Source organism: Globicephala melas, chromosome 3, assembly GCF_963455315.2.
Source record: "Globicephala melas chromosome 3, mGloMel1.2, whole genome shotgun sequence".
In the NCBI taxonomy this organism is placed as follows: Eukaryota; Metazoa; Chordata; class Mammalia; order Artiodactyla; family Delphinidae; genus Globicephala; species Globicephala melas.
This window is the reverse complement of record NC_083316.1, coordinates 167,996,651-168,011,343: the sequence shown is the minus strand read 5'-3', so window position 1 is coordinate 168,011,343 and position 14,693 is coordinate 167,996,651. Positions and strand designations below refer to the sequence as shown.

Genomic DNA, 14,693 nt, shown 5'->3' with positions numbered 1-14,693 from the left:
GGATACAGTTCCCTGACCAGGGATTGAACCCCGGGCCCCCTGCATTGGGAGTGTGGAGCCCTACCCACTGGACCACCAGGGAAGTCCCAGGATCATCTCTTTATTTTAAAGTCAGCTGATTAGCAACTGTACTTCCATCTGCAACCTTAAATCCCCTTTGCCATGTAACCTAAATATTCACAGGCTCTGGGGATTCAGACATGGACACCTTCAGGGAACCATTATTCCACCCACCACAGTCTCTTAAATATGGTGGAAAACACTGACTGAATTTGGCGTACTGAACCAGCCTTGCACCCCTGGAATAAACTTCACTTGGTCATGATGTATATAATTCTTTTTATGTATCGCTGAATTCTATTTATTAATATTTTGGTAAGGATTTTTGTGTTTGGATTCATGAGGTATATCCTGTAGTTTTCTTTGTACTCTTCTTATCTGGTTTTGGTGTCAGGGAGATGCTAGCTTCATAAAATGACTTGGGGAGACTTCCCCGGTGGTCCAGTGGTTAAGACTTTGCCTTCTAATGCAGGGGATGCAGGTTCAATCCTTGGTCAGGGAGCTAAGATCCCATATGCCTCGCGGCCAAAAAAATAAAACATAAAACTGAAGCAATATTGTAACAAATTCAATAAAGACTTTAAAAATAGTCCACATCAAAAAGATCTTTAAAAAAAATGAATTGGGAAATATTCCCTCTTCAATTTTCTGGAAGAGAATATGTAAAATGGTATTAATTTGTCTTTGAACCTTCATAGAATTCTCCATCTGGGCCTGGAGATTTCTTTTTTGGGAATTTTTTTTTTTTCTCCCAAGCAAATGAATACTTTTATTAGCATGGTAAAAAATATTTTTTTAAACACATAGGGTAAAAAACATTTTTTTAAAACACATAGGGTTTTGACTTCAAATACTTGCCAGGCCTGCTACAGAAATTAACGTGTAGCTAAAGAATTTATGCATCTTGAAGGTACCTAGTTCCTTTCTGGGGACTTTTAAAATTACAAATTCAATTTCTTTCGTAGTTATAAGGCTGCCTGGACTTTATACGCATAGCAAAGAATAGCCTTTGGAATCTGCTCAAGAACTGTGTAGTCTGGGCAACCTCTTCATCTGCTGAACTGTCTGGTAATGTTGATTATACTATCTGCCATATAGGGGTGCTGTAAATGGTTAATAAGGTCACAGCAGTTAGGTTTTTTTTGTTTTTTTTTTTTTTAAATATATTTATTTATTTATTTTTGGCTGCGTTGGGTCTTTGTTGCTGCGCACGGGCTTTCTCTACTTGCGGCGAGCAGGGGCTACTCTTCCTTTCTGTGCCCGGGCTTCTCATTGAGGTGGCTTCTCTTGTTTCAGAGCACGGGCTCTAGGAGCACAGGCTCAGTAGTTATGCCTTGTGGGCTCCAGAGCGCAGACTCAGTAGTCGTGGCACACGGACCTAGTTGCTCCGCGGCATGTGGGATCTTCTAGGCTCAGGGCTCGGACCTATGCCCCCTGCACTGGCCGGCGGATTCTTAACCGCTGCACCACCAGGGAAGTCCACACAGCAGTTAGTTTTAATTTTATTTATCAAAGGCAATGGGGAGGGAGGTGGTCATAGTTGTATTTTATAAAGATCTCTCTGGGGCCAGCCAGGGTGAGAGATGGACAGGGTGTGGGTGAGTGTGGAGGCCTGAGTCCCTAGGAAATGATCCAGATGGGAGAGGCTCGAGATCCAGCCCTGGGTTTTATAAGAGAGCCAAAGAGAAAGTAGGCAAGGTTATGTGGGAATAAACGGGCCAGTTTGAGCTCTGCTGAGTCTAAGGGGCTGGGGGATGCATAGTTGATGGCTAGCTCCTGGGTGGGTGGTGAGATGACTCCAAAAGGAGGTTTGGACTGGACACAAAGTGAGTGTCAATGAAATTTAACTATCAAGTTAAGAAGAAGAAAAAAGGGAATTTTATTTGAGCCAAACTGAGGATTATAACAGAGGAAGCAGATTCTCAGAAAGTGCTGAGAGCTGTTCTGCCTGTTAGAAGCTGAAGGCACATATACATTTTATTTATTTATTTGTTTGTTTGTTTGTTTATTTACGCTGCACCACGGGGCATGCGGGATCTTTAGTTCCCCAACCAGGGTGCGAACGCGCCCTCTCTGCGGTGGAAGCATGGAGTCTTAACCACTGGACCGCCTTGAGACAAAGGATCATACATCGAAATGATACTGATATTCTACATAAAGTTCACCAAGGATAGATAGTCCAGGTAAGCCCGTAAAAAGGGAGGAGCGGGCTTCTCTGGTGGCGCAGTGGTTGAGAGTCCGCCTGCCGATGCAGGGGACACGGGTTCGTGCCCCGGTCCGGGAAGATCCCACATGCCGCGGAGCGGCTGGGCTCGTGGGCCATGGCCGCTGAGCCTGCGCGTCCGCAGCCTGTCCTCCGCAACGGGAAAGACCACAACAGTGAGAGGCCCGCGTACCGCAAAAAAAAAAAAAAAAAAAAAAAAAAAGGAGGAGCAAATCATCCTGATCCCCTACAGAGCTGGAAAAGAACACTATTCTTTTAAGAAGTTACATTTACTGTTGAGTAGGCATTCCCATCTTCCCATGTTTGAGGATCACTGGTTAATGTGTAATGCAGATTGGGGAGAGAGGGAGGAAGGAGGTCCAAACAGAGAATTTTGTTTACTTTTTCTTGTCCTGCCTTAAAATACAACTTTTATTTCATCATGAGTAATAATAATCATTCACATTGCCTAGCTCTTACTCTTTGTCAAGCCCTGGTCTTTAACAACGCTGAAGTAGGAATTATTATCCCCAGGAGGCAACAGGGAGGTGGAGACACTTGGCCAAAGTCACAGAGCTGGGAAGTGGTGCCGCAGGATTTGGAGCCAGGTCCAGTCTGATTCCAGATCATCCTGGCTGGACACCCCCGCCCCTAACAGCCTGTCCCCTCTTCCAAACCCGGGTCGGGTACACCCATATGCGGCTGAGCCCAGCCAAAGGTGCCCTGCAGCTTAACGGAGCCCCCACCCCAGGCTTTAAGCCCTGCGAGGGGCTGGTGAGTCCCAGCGCTGGGAGGTGGCCCTGCGCCTCGGAGCGGAGGTCCCGGGACGGCGGCCACCGAGAAAAGAAAGGGCTGCAGCTGTGCGGCGCACTAGCTGGGCTCAGCCCACATGCACGAAGCGCTAGCGTTGGGTGGGGGGTGGAGGCCACGAGCCGGCTTTGACCCGCGAGCTGATTGGCTAGCTGAGGACAAGACCCTACAACTGATTGGATGCGTGAGGCCGGAGTCTCCTGCTGACTGCTAGAGGAGGAGCAGTTTAACACTGATTGGCTGGAAGGAATCCAGCCTCTACCGTCTATTGGCTGAAGATGAAATGACCCAGTTTTAATTGGTTGGCTGGCTCTGCTGTGATCCAATCATGGAATCAGTCGAGGGCCGCCGGGAAGGGTGGAAGTTAACCCTTTAGAGACTGCCGCCCGGCTTGGGCGATCTACAGTCGCGGCGCGGGGCTGCTTCCCCATTCTATCCCGTAGCCCCAGGGCAGTGTGGCTCATTCTCCCGGACCTCAGTGTCTCCTCGGTCCCAACAGCCGAGGCCTGTGTGTCCCTCAATAGGAGTGGCCGCGGACCTCAATTTCCTCGGTCGACGTAGTGGGCTGAGCCACCCTTGTCCCCCAGCCCCAGGCCTCAATCCTGTAGGCTATGGCCTCGGGTGGAGTCATTGGTTCTCCGAAACCGTAAGTCCCCGGCCTTAGTTTCCCCAATGGTACCCTGAACTCTCGGCTACCAGCCCCCTCCCATGGAAGGTGGCCTCAGGCCTCAGTTTTCCGAATGGTCCCGGAGGATTGAGCCGCCGCCTCTTTCTCCAGCGTGTGCAAGCCGGAGGCCTGACTTTCCCCGCTCGCTCCTGCTGACCCGCCCACCGGCGGCGGCCAATGGCTGGGGCGCTTCCCGCTCGGGGCAGAGCCGCGTCACGTGCCGGGAAGAAAGCACCAGAGGCGCGCTGGGCGTGTGGCTGAGCGGCCATGGCAGGTACGGCGGGCCTGGCGGGGGGCCGGCAAGGCGCTGGGTGGGGTGGCTGGACCAGCTCGGGGTGCGAGGCCCCGCTGCAGCCTGTTGCTGCCCGCAGCTCCAGAGTCGCTGTCCCCCGCGGGCGGCGCGGGTGAGGAGGCGCCGGACGAGGACGAGGCGGAGGCCGAGGACTCTGAGCGGCCGGGGGCATCGGGTGGCGCGCGCGGCGGAGGCGGTGGCGGTGGCGGCGGGGCCGGGCCAGGGAGCTGCGGTGGCCCGGGGGGCGCGCTCACCAGGCGCGCGGTCACGCTGCGGGTGCTCCTCAAAGACGCGCTGCTGGAGCCCGGCGCCGGGGTGTTGTCCATCTACTATCTGGTGAGCACCCCCTAGCCGCATCCCATCCTAGCTGGTGCAAAAGGGGAAACCGGAGTCCAGTGTGCTTTCTTGCCGCAGGCCGAGCCCCGGTGTGGGGAGGGGAAACTGAGGTACGGAGCATCCTGACCCAGCACGAGCCCTTCTGGGCGGGAGAACATTGTTTACCAAATACTCCACTCAGAGAGGACACTAGTGCCTTCCTGACTGTGTGACCTCATTCAACCTCTCCGTATACCAGTTTTCCCATCTGTAGAATGGGATTTTCTTTCCTCCCATGGGGTTGCGTGAGGATTCAATGAATACAGTGCTCAGCAGTATGCCTGCTACACAGTAAGTGCTTTTTATAAGTGTTTGCTATTATTACTATTATTGTTACTGTTGTTGTGCTCTTTGTGAGTGGGAGCAATTTGTGAATTGAACACCTGCTGTGTGCCAGGCTGTGTTGGGTGTTAGGGACACAGCAGAGATCAAGACAGACCCTGTTCCTGCCCTTTGGGGCTCACAGTCCAGTGAAGGGAGGGAGTACAGTCATATAACTGGACAGTTCCAATCCAGGCTGATCGGGATGGTACCTAAGCTGGAAGCCTTCCTGGAAGGAAGCAGGAAGTGGTTACCAAACCCTGGGAAGCGGCATGGGGTCAGGGAGGACTTCCCAGAGGAGGGGTCTTGATGGGTACCAGCTCTTCGGCCCAGCCAGCCCACTGTCACTGCAGGGGAAGAAGTTCGTGGGAGACCTGCAGCCCGATGGGAGGATTGTGTGGCAGGAAACGGGCCAGGTGTTCAACTCACCCAGCGCCTGGGCCACCCATTGCAAGAAGCTGGTGAACCCAGCCAAGAAGTCTGGCTGTGGCTGGGCCTCTGTCAAGTACAAGGGCCAGAAACTGGACAAGTACAAGGCTGCCTGGCTCCGGCGAAACCAGCTCCATATACCTGCAGCTGCCGCCGATGAGGTGCGTCCTTCAGCCTCCCTGACTCACTGTTGGATAAGGAGTACCCAGAGAGAGGATGTTGGAGCTGGGGCCTTGAAGGATGAACAGGAGTTGGTCAGAGAAAGGTGAATGGAAGAGTTTTCCAGAGGAAGGGATAGCATATGCAAAGCCTTGTAGGCATGAAGCAACACATGCTGCTTAGGGAACCATTATTAGCTGATGCAGCTGGACATTCAGATGCCTTGGTAGCTGAAGGGGCTGGAGACATCAGCAGGGACCAGATCTGGGAGGGTCTTGAATGCCATGATAGTAATAGATATTCTTTGAATGTTCACCAGCTGGGTTGAACTTGGCCAAGGACCCTCTCTGGGTTCCTAGTCTTTTTCATATGTAAAATAGAGATGATAACGGTACCCAGGTGTATTACACACACACACCTGGTTGGCAAATCTTTAGGGCCACTGGCAGGCTGGAAACTCAGGCAAGAGTTGATGCTGCAGTCTTGAGGTAGAATTCCTTGTTTTCCAGGAAACCTTAGTTTTTGCTCTTAAGGCCTTTAAACTGATTGGATGAGGCCTACTGACATTATCAAGGGTAATCTTCTTTATTGAAAGTCACCTTATTGTAGATGTGAACCACATCTACCCAATGCCTTCAAAGCAACACCTCGACTAGTGTTTGATTAAATAACTGGGTACTATATCCTAGCCAAGTTGACTTTTAAAACTAACTTTCACAGCATGCCATAGGGCTATTCATTCAGCAAGTATTTAGTAAATGCCACCTGTGTGCCAGGCCCTCTTCTAGGTGCTGGAGATAAAACAGATCAAAATGAGAAAAAATCTCTGCCTTCATGGAGAGAGAAACAAATAAGTCCACCTTACTGTATGTTGGCAGAAGTAAGCAGGGACAGGGGATGGGAATGGTGGGAGGGTTAGGGTGGTCAGGGAAGGCCTCACTGAGAAGGTGACATTTGATCAGTGAACTGAAGGAGGGGAGGGAGGGAGCCATAAGGCTTTCTGGAAAACAGCACATGCAAAGGCCTTGAGGCTAGGCTGTGGCTGGTGTTTTTGAGGAACAGTGAGGCTCCAGTGTGTCTGGAGCAGAGTGAGCAAGGGGCAGAGAGGGAGGAGGTGAGGACCAGGGCCGGCGGGGGGAGGACAGGGGCAAGTCGTGCAGGACATCATGGGCTGCGTGGTGGACTTGGGCTTTTACCCTGAGGGAGGTGGGAGCCCTGGAGGGCTGTGGGCAGAGGAGGGGGCGGGACCTGACTCAGGTGCTCACGGCCGCCCTCTGCTGGCTGCTGTAGGGTGTAGGGAGGACAGACTGGGGCCAGGGCGTGAGAGTAGGAGCCGGGGAATCGGGGTGCAGGTGATTGTACAGATCCAGGTGGCTGATGATGGGGTGGACCAGGACAGCCATTGAAGGGGGAGGAAGTGGGCAAGTTCTGGTTAATTCTGCAAGTGGATCTGATGGGATGTGCTGATGGATCTGATGTTGGTGTTAGGAGATGTTTTGTTCTGAGCAAGTGGGTAGACAGGATTGCCCTCATCAGAGATGTGGGGAGGAGCAGGTTTGGGGGGATGGTTGGGGCAGGGTGGCCATGTTGAGTGTGAACCCCCCACGAGGAGATGTCAAGGAGCAGCTGGACCCCAAGTCAGGAGCTCAGGAGAGCCCCAGGCTGGAGTCAGGACTGTGGGCAGTTGTTCAGGGGGTAGATGGGGTTGGAGGCCACCCAGGAGGGATGTGGGTGGGGAAGGAAAGAGGCCCGAGGACCCAGCCCTGGGCCAGCGAGTGAGATGGGGGAGAATAATGGGGTCCAGGAGAGGTGGGAGGGAAGCCAGGTGAGTGGGGGGCTCCCTGAGGAGTTTCTGGGAGGAGAGGAACAGACCCGGGCAGACGCTGCCAAGAGGGGGGCAGGGGGACAGAGACTGAGATGTGACCATTGTGTTTGGACACAGAGAGGTCACCTCGGCAAGGTTTCTTGAGAGAGCAGGGGGAGAGGTTATTGAGAGAATCTGGTAAAATAATCCATGCAAAGTGCTGGCTTGCTTGCTGGATGAATGGAGCAACAGGGCATATGCTAAATGCTTTGCACGCATTCTCATTTCACCCTTACGCCACGCCTGTGGGGCTGGAGGTCATTGTGCCGTTTAACAGATGAGGAGACTAGAGCCCGAAGTCTGTTTGTAATAGGCAGAGGCGGGATTCGAACTTGCGAGGCTAGTCCACAGCCTAGATTGTTTCTGCTCACTCCCTCCCTCTAGTGGGCACCTGGGGCAACGACAGGAACCGAAGGCTCAGGCCAGCCAGAGGTCTCTGTGGAACTTGCCGGGAGGGTAGGGAGCAGCCAGCTGAAAGTCCCGTCGCTGTCCCCCCAACCCCGACCCCGCCAGAGCCCGGCCAGCGAAGGAGAGGAGGAGGAGCTAATGATGGAGGAAGAGGAGGAGGAGGTTCTGACAGGAGCCTCAGCGGAGGACAAGAGTCGGAGACCACCGGTGAAGGGCCCCTCGGAGCCTGTCCACCCTGGTGAGAGGTGGGGGGAGGAGGGAGGGAGGAAGGGCAGGAGGCCGACGGAACTCAGGTGGGGGAGGAGGCTGGGGGCAAGTCTGGCCTTTCTTTTCCTTAGAGCCCCCAAGATGCCTGGCTGACTTCCCAGCCCCCGTTGCCTAATTTCACTCTCACTGCCTGACTTCTTTAAGCTCTAATACTACATTTCTTGGTCCCACTGCCCAGTTTCTTTATCTGCTGCCGGATTTCTTCACCATGCCGCCTGATTTCCTTGCTCCCCCGTAGGATTTCTTTGCCCTGTTGCCTGATTTCTAGCCCTGCCGCCTGATTTCTTTGACCCGTTGCCTGGTCCTCACCTGACTTCCTGAGCCCTTCATCTGAGTTTTTAAATCTCTTCTGCCTGATTTGTTAACCTGCCGCCTGATTTCCCAGTCCACCTGCCTGATTTTTAAGGCTGCCCCTGGAATGGTTTTTTTTGTTTTTTGTTTTTTCTTTCTCCGGCTGCCTGGTCTTCATTTTCCAGTTTCTGGCTGGGGAAGGAACTGACGCTGCCTTTTTTTTTTTCTCTTACCCCCCAACCCCGCAGAGGCCACGCCCCCAGGGAAAAGGGTGGAAAACAAGATCCGGGTGCCTGTGCGCTACTGCATGCTGGGTAGTCGAGACTCTGCCAGGTCAGATATACCCCATGCCTGCCGGGACCCTCACCCCCATCGGTGTGAGCTCTTGCCGGTGTATGGGGAACAAAGGCAGGGGTAGGGTGGAGACAAGACCTCAGGTCCGAGCTGGATGTGGGCAGCTGGGGAGCCAGCGTGGGGGTGAGGAAAGGGCCTGGGGGTTCCTGAGGCTGTGGAACCCTCCTGGCTCCTTCAGGAACCCGCACACCCTGGTGGAAGTAACATCCTTCGCAGCTATCAACAAGTTCCAGCCGTTCAACGTGGCCATCTCTAGCAACGTGCTGTTCCTGCTGGTGTGTGCCCAGCTCCTACTTTGCCCCTTAGGGGTCAGGGGCTCTCAGGCCTGGGCAGGGGGTGTCCCCCCACCCCACCCCCCACCAGAGGATCCCTGGAAGGTTGGCTCCATGAGAGCAGAGACCTTGTCTGCTCTGTTCACTACCGGTGAACAGTAGGCACTCAATCAATGTCTGAATGAAGAAGGAGGTGGGTGGGCTGACCCCGTCACAACGCAAGGGCCCTGGCCCTCAGGACGGCCTTGGGGCGGCGGTGCGCAGTCTGAGCGGGTCTTCCATTGTCCCTCCCCTCCCCAGGACTTCCACAGCCACCTGACCCGCAGCCAGGTCGTGGGGTACCTGGGCGGCCGCTGGGACATCAACAGTCAGAGTGGGTATTTGGGGCCTGTGGGCAGGGGGGTGTTTGGGGCTGGGGTCGATGTCCACGCCTTCTCCCGCCTCCGTGCAGTGCTCACGGTGCTGAGAGCCTTCCCCTGTCGGAGCCGGCTGGGGGACGCGGATACCGCGGCCGCCATGGAAGAGGAGGTGAGGGGGCGCACGGTGACTCGGCGTTCTGGGGAGGGCTGGCGTGGACACAGCTGTCCTGGCTACCGCGTCTTGGCGCCTAGCACCGTGTCGCCACTCAGCAAGGGTGCAAATGGGTGTGTGTGACCTCCGGTCCCCTCACCTGTGACCCCCACCCTCATACTTCCTTCTGTACAGACGCGCCGCCGGCCCCTTCCCCTCTGAGCCTGTCTGGCACCTGGTAAAGGCCCGATAAGTATTAGCTGCCGTCCTTAATGTTTTCATAGGGTGCTTAGTACGCGCCTGCGCTCCACACTCACCTTGTCACAGGGCACAGAATGCGTGTGGATTGGGCGCGCACATGTTTCTCCGCCCACTTCTTCCTTTCTCTTTACCCTATCTCTTGATGTAACTATTGATTGAGCGCCTACTATGTGCCGGGAATTGTTCCTTGAGCTAAGGATACAGCAGTGAGCAAAATAACCTTTTATCTTAGATTTATGTGAGGAGCATCTTTGTTTTTTTGGGGGAGGTCGCACCACTTGGCTTGCGGGATCTTAGTTCCCCGACCAGGGATTGAACACCAGGCCCCGGGCAGTGAAAGCGTGGAGTCCTAACCACTGGACCGCCAGGGAATGTAGCAGCAACTTTTTAACGTTATTTGTTGACTGTCCCCCACCCCCCCACTGGACTCGCTGAGGGTGGAGCAGGGTGTGTCTGCGTCACTGCTGTGCCCTCAGGCCTGGTACACAGCAGGCGCTCATTAAATGCTGGCCGCGTGGGGCTGGATGGGTGCCAGGCACGTGAGCGCACTAGGGCTGCTACAGCCCCCGGCCCCGTGCGTCTCTGCCCCCAGATTTACCAGAGCCTGCTCCTGCGGGGCCTGTCCCTGGTAGGCTGGTACCATAGCCACCCGTACAGCCCGGCCCTGCCGTCGCTGCAGGACATCGACGCACAGATGGACTACCAGCTGCGGCTGCAGGGCTCCAGCAATGGCTTCCAGCCCTGCCTCGCCCTGCTCTGCTGTGAGTCCCGGGAAGGGGCGGGCGTGGGGCCCCAGAGGGCCACCGCGCCTCCATGCCCAGCCCCTTCTCTCTCTCTCCTCCCCCAGCCCCTTACTACTCTGGTAACCCGGGCCCAGAGTCCAAGATCTCGCCCTTCTGGGTGATGCCGCCCCCTGAGGTAGGCGGGGCTGCTGGGGGGAGGCCTAGGGCTGGGAGGCGTGGGCGGGGCCCTGTGTGGGTGTGGGAGGGGTCAGGAGGCCTTGTTAGCCGCAGGAAGCCAGTACTCTGGTTCCGGGCTCATCTGGGGAGCTGGGGTCTGCTCTCATCTGTGAAATGGGAACAAAATCATTGCTCTGAGGCTGTGGGTGTGAGGACTGTTGAAAAGGTGGGTGCTCTACCTGTAGCATGCTGCTTTTGCACCAAGGTAGCCTCCTTCCTGAGCCCTGTCTGGTTTCATTCCCCAAGTCCATCTCGGGGTCAGAAATCAGCTTTAGAAAGGAATTCCGGAGCCATGGCCACTCCTGTGTGTGTGGTGGGGTGGGTGCCACCCTGCCTCCCTGGTCGCATTGCTGGGTTCCTTTAAGGTCTCGCGCGGCTCTGGATCTGATCTGAGTGCGGAGCCAGGCCTGCAGTATCAATTCTCTGACTCCCAGCCCTGGGCACTTCCTGCTGTGCTCTGCCATCTTGGAGGGGGGCCGGGTTGGGGGTAGCTAGTGGTGACTGCCATGTGTCTCTGCCAGCAAAGGCCCAGTGACTATGGCATCCCCATGGACGTGGAAATGGCCTACGTCCAGGATGGCTTCCTGACTAATGACGTCCTTCATGAGATGGTGAGTTCACTGCCGCGTGAGGTGGGTGGGGGTGGGGTGGGTGCCCTGGGAGGAGCAGGTGGGAGATGAGGGCGCCCAGCTGGATGGACATGACACTGTAGGACTTGGGAAGCGCTGGCTGAACGGGCCACATCAGGGCCCAGTCAGGCTCCTCTTCCGCTCCTGAAAATCACGGGCTCTTAGGATCAAGTCCCAGATCCTTGCCTCAGCCCCTCCTACCTCTCCCCCCTCGCCCTCCTGGCTGTTCTGGAACATGCTAGGGACGCTCCCACCTTGGGCCTCCGCAGCTGCCAGGGATTCTCCAAGTGGGGACACGTGAGAACCTCAGGTGTTACTCGGACGAATAGCGAGCAGGCACGTAAACAAACGGAGCTAGTTCGTCACACCTGTGACTTCACTGATGTTACTGCTCTGGCTAAGGCTAAACCGTGGAGCCATGTCAGGACCGGGGCAGGTATAAAGAATCACATTCAGTGTGCCTGCTGCTTCTGCAGAAGTTGTCTCCCCCTCCAGGGGGCCCTCCTGCCAAGCCCCTAATTTCTTCAGGACCTGGGTAACGTCTACATGCCACACTGCATTAGACTAGAGGCCCCCCGAGGGGTGGCAGCAGTGTCTGTCCCACTCGCTAATGTATCCTGAGTGCCTGGCCCGGGAAGTGCGGTCGCAGGGGCTCACCTGCCCCACCGTTCCTTAGATGCTGCTGGTAGAGTTCTACAAGGGCGCCCCTGACCTCGTCAGGTTCCAGGAGCCTTGGAACCAGGAGCACACCTACCTCGACAAGCTCAAGGTAAGACTCATGCTGAGTCCTGTGCAAACCCCTCCTTTTATAAAGATCTCTGGGAGCCCCGGGGACCCCCCCCCCCCACTGAATATATTCGTGGGCAGCTTGAAGAGAAGTGAGTTCTTACCTGGGCCTATACAAAAATACTTCAGTCAGAAATGAATGCTACCAAAGAAAAGTCGTGTTTTATCACATGGAGGTGGTGACGCTGGTGGACATCACCATCGACATGCAGATGAAAATGCAAAAGCCCCGTAGACCTCATCACCCCTGGGACGTCCCAGCTGGAGACGCTGCTCTGGGCCCTGCTTCTCCCGGGGCGCCCATGGAGGTGCAGGAGGGGTTCTGAATCTTAAGCAGCAGCAAAGCTGAACCGAGCAGAGCGGCTGGTGCTGGGAGTGGGTTTGTCTAGCCCGCTGGTCCTACCGCTGGTAAACGGGACGTGTCGGCAGGGGCTCCGCATATTTCCTGCCTTAGAGTCGTTCTCAGAAGACACTACCCACTCCGCTTTGCAGAGAAATAGCTTCACACGTTTGCTTGTTTTGTTCACACTTAACAGTGACCAGGGCTTAAAGCTGCCACTGGTTACCTCCCAGACTGGTGCTAGGTGGGTGGGGTGGCCTCGGCACACGAGGGGGCCGCGTGTAAGAGCAGGATTTGGGAAGTGTGGAGGAACCTCACCCCCAAAGGACGACGTCCCCAGGCCTCAAGGTGTGGCTTCAGGGACACGGCTGCGTGCTTGGGTTAGGAGAGCCCCCTGGCAGGCTGCAGCCCTGAGGCATCAGGCCTCCTTATTTCAGATCTCCCTGGCCAGCAGGACGCCCAAGGACCAGGGCCTGTGCCACGTGCTGGAGCAGGTTTACAGCGTCCTCAGGCAGGGGAGCTGAGAGCACCAGCCTCCAAGGACCAGGGAAGCCTTTGGTCAGATGCGGCTCCCCGAGGCTCTGCGTGAGGGGAGTGGGCCCAGGGCCTTTGTGCTGCTTCGTTCCTGTGTGACTGAGGTGTGTGACGGCAGGGGCTCAGATAATAAAGGAGAAACAGCCTAGGCATGTGTCTCACGGATTCAGGAGGGGTTGCTGTCCATGCAGCCGTGGCTATGGGGAGGGGCCGTGCTGGCGACTGGGCGGATGACAGCCGTCCCTCCCAGGCTCTCTGGGGGCTGGTGCTCATGTGGGCCCCACCCTGGCTGGAGACCCCTTCGAGAGGGCCCACCCTGCACCACAACCAGGCAAGAGACTGTAGAAAGAGACATTTAATACTTTTTTTAAAAAAATCAGGATTACATTTTGATCTGCCCTAGGCTGGGATGGCTGTCTCTCCTCCAGGTACTGGTGACCAGGGGCCTCTTGGAGGAGCAGGGAGGGCCTGGTGTCCTTGGGGGCTTTACCGGGTCACCAGAGGAGGGGAATGTGAACCAGGCCCGGGGTCCCCTGTTTAGCCAAGTTTTGGATTAGGCAAGAGGGGAAGTGGGTGCAGGGCTGGGGCCCTGCTGGTCTGGGCAGCTGCCTACCTTGGTCTGGAGGAGACGGCCTGGGCCACTGTCCAAAGACGGTATGGTGGCTGGCTCACCAGGGTGGTGCCCGTGACTCCCCCAAGGGTCCCAGCAGCCAGGGGTCTGGGAACATTCACTTAACAAAGCCTTTGTGCTTGACCTTCCACATAGTGGAGGCTGGGCTCCCGTGGTCGCATGTATGTGTGTAGGCTGGGCTCCCGTGGTCGTGTGTGTGTGCGTGCGTGCGTGTGTGTGTGTGTGTGTGCGTGTGTGTGTGTGTGTACACGCACGTGCACGCTGGCAGCTTGTGCCAGAGATGCTCCATGTGCTTGGCTTGGGATGCGGTGGTGGGCACGGGTGTTTGAGGCTTAGTGCCCTGCAGGGGGGAGATGGCCTGTCTTTAGGGGCCCTGGCTCCTGAGAAGCCCAGGCTCGTCTTTCCCCAAGTCCCCAGCCAGAAGAATGGGGTGAAACCCTTCCAGGAAGGTGGCATCTGTAGGCACTCAGGGGCCTAGGGAGCTCTGGAGGGGGGCTGGTAGTGTCCGGGGGGAATTTAAAAGCAGGGTGGCGAGTCTCAAACAGGGGTCTCGCCCAGACCACCCCATCACACCGATGTTCAGTCCTATCCCGTTAAGGGCAGGTCTCCGGGCAGGGCTGGATGGAGGTGGGAGAGGATGCGTGTGCGTGTGTGTGTGTGTGTGTGTGTGTGTGTGTGTGTGTGTGTGTGTGAGTGAGAGAGAGAAGAGAGGAGAGAGAGAAGGGGGGCCCACCTTGAGTTACCAGTCCCTGGAGGGGTGGGAGCAGTTAGTGTTTCTAAGAGCACCTTAGTGTGAGCCTCCTGGGGTCGGCGGGCGGAGCTGGGGGGGCAGAGTTGTGAGCAGCAGGAAGGAGGAACACTGCCCAGCCCCCAAGACGGCCACGTGGAGTGGGGAAGGGAGCCCCCACCACCGGGGGTGAGCACTAGTGTAAACAGGGGCCCCGCTGCCCTGGGGCTGGATCAGGCCCAGAGTGGGCCGCCCCGCAGGCTGTGAGCACTGCCCAGCTGTGGGGGCCCGTGGAATGCAGAGATCTGGATGGAGGGGCGGCGGGCCGACACACCATGGAGACGCGGTCACTGGGGCAGCGGCACCAGCACCTCCACGTAGCTGAGGGGGAAGAAGCCAGACTGGCCGTGGAGCATGCCCTCATACCAGTTCTCGTCGATCTGATTGGTCAGCGTGATGATGTCGCCCTCATGGAAGCCCAGCTCCCCGTCGTTCTCAGGCTCAAAGTCGTACAGGGCCTTGCAGCTCGGCTGGTCCAGGGGCG

At 56.3% G+C, this 14,693-nt stretch overlaps 2 protein-coding genes across 11 annotated transcripts in view; one reads left to right on the top strand and one right to left on the bottom strand.

Annotated features, from left to right (window-relative positions):
• The window catches only part of MPND (MPN domain containing), a 24,708-nt gene extending 11,555 nt beyond the window's left edge, over positions 1 to 13,153 (top strand). For 2 of the 8 annotated variants that reach the window (XM_060297333.2, XM_060297330.2), the window contains 14 exons: positions 1,026 to 1,128; positions 2,104 to 2,243; positions 3,852 to 4,014; positions 4,112 to 4,368; positions 5,082 to 5,318; positions 7,565 to 7,826; positions 8,395 to 8,479; positions 8,679 to 8,775; positions 9,073 to 9,300; positions 10,136 to 10,304; positions 10,391 to 10,461; positions 11,024 to 11,113; positions 11,808 to 11,900; positions 12,695 to 13,031. In XM_060297333.2, the coding sequence (XP_060153316.1) occupies positions 4,008 to 4,014; positions 4,112 to 4,368; positions 5,082 to 5,318; positions 7,565 to 7,826; positions 8,395 to 8,479; positions 8,679 to 8,775; positions 9,073 to 9,300; positions 10,136 to 10,304; positions 10,391 to 10,461; positions 11,024 to 11,113; positions 11,808 to 11,900; positions 12,695 to 12,781 (1,683 nt within the window). In that variant the 5' untranslated portion in view covers positions 1,026 to 1,128; positions 2,104 to 2,243; positions 3,852 to 4,007 and the 3' untranslated portion in view covers positions 12,782 to 13,031. Of the gene's footprint in view, positions 1 to 1,025; positions 1,129 to 2,103; positions 2,244 to 3,438; positions 4,015 to 4,094; positions 4,369 to 5,081; positions 5,319 to 7,564; positions 7,827 to 8,394; positions 8,480 to 8,678; positions 8,776 to 9,072; positions 9,301 to 10,135; positions 10,305 to 10,390; positions 10,462 to 11,023; positions 11,114 to 11,807; positions 11,901 to 12,694 lie in introns of those variants that run through there. The other 6 variants (XM_060297332.2, XM_060297331.2, XM_060297328.2 and 3 more) reach the window with 5 other exon arrangements.
• SH3GL1 (SH3 domain containing GRB2 like 1, endophilin A2) overlaps positions 13,129 to 14,693 on the bottom strand; it is a 32,291-nt gene continuing 30,726 nt past the window's right edge. For all 3 annotated transcript variants that reach the window (XM_070045343.1, XM_030879320.3, XM_070045344.1), the window contains exon 10: positions 13,129 to 14,693. In XM_070045343.1, coding sequence (XP_069901444.1) covers positions 14,497 to 14,693 — 197 coding nt within the window. In that variant the 3' untranslated portion in view covers positions 13,129 to 14,496.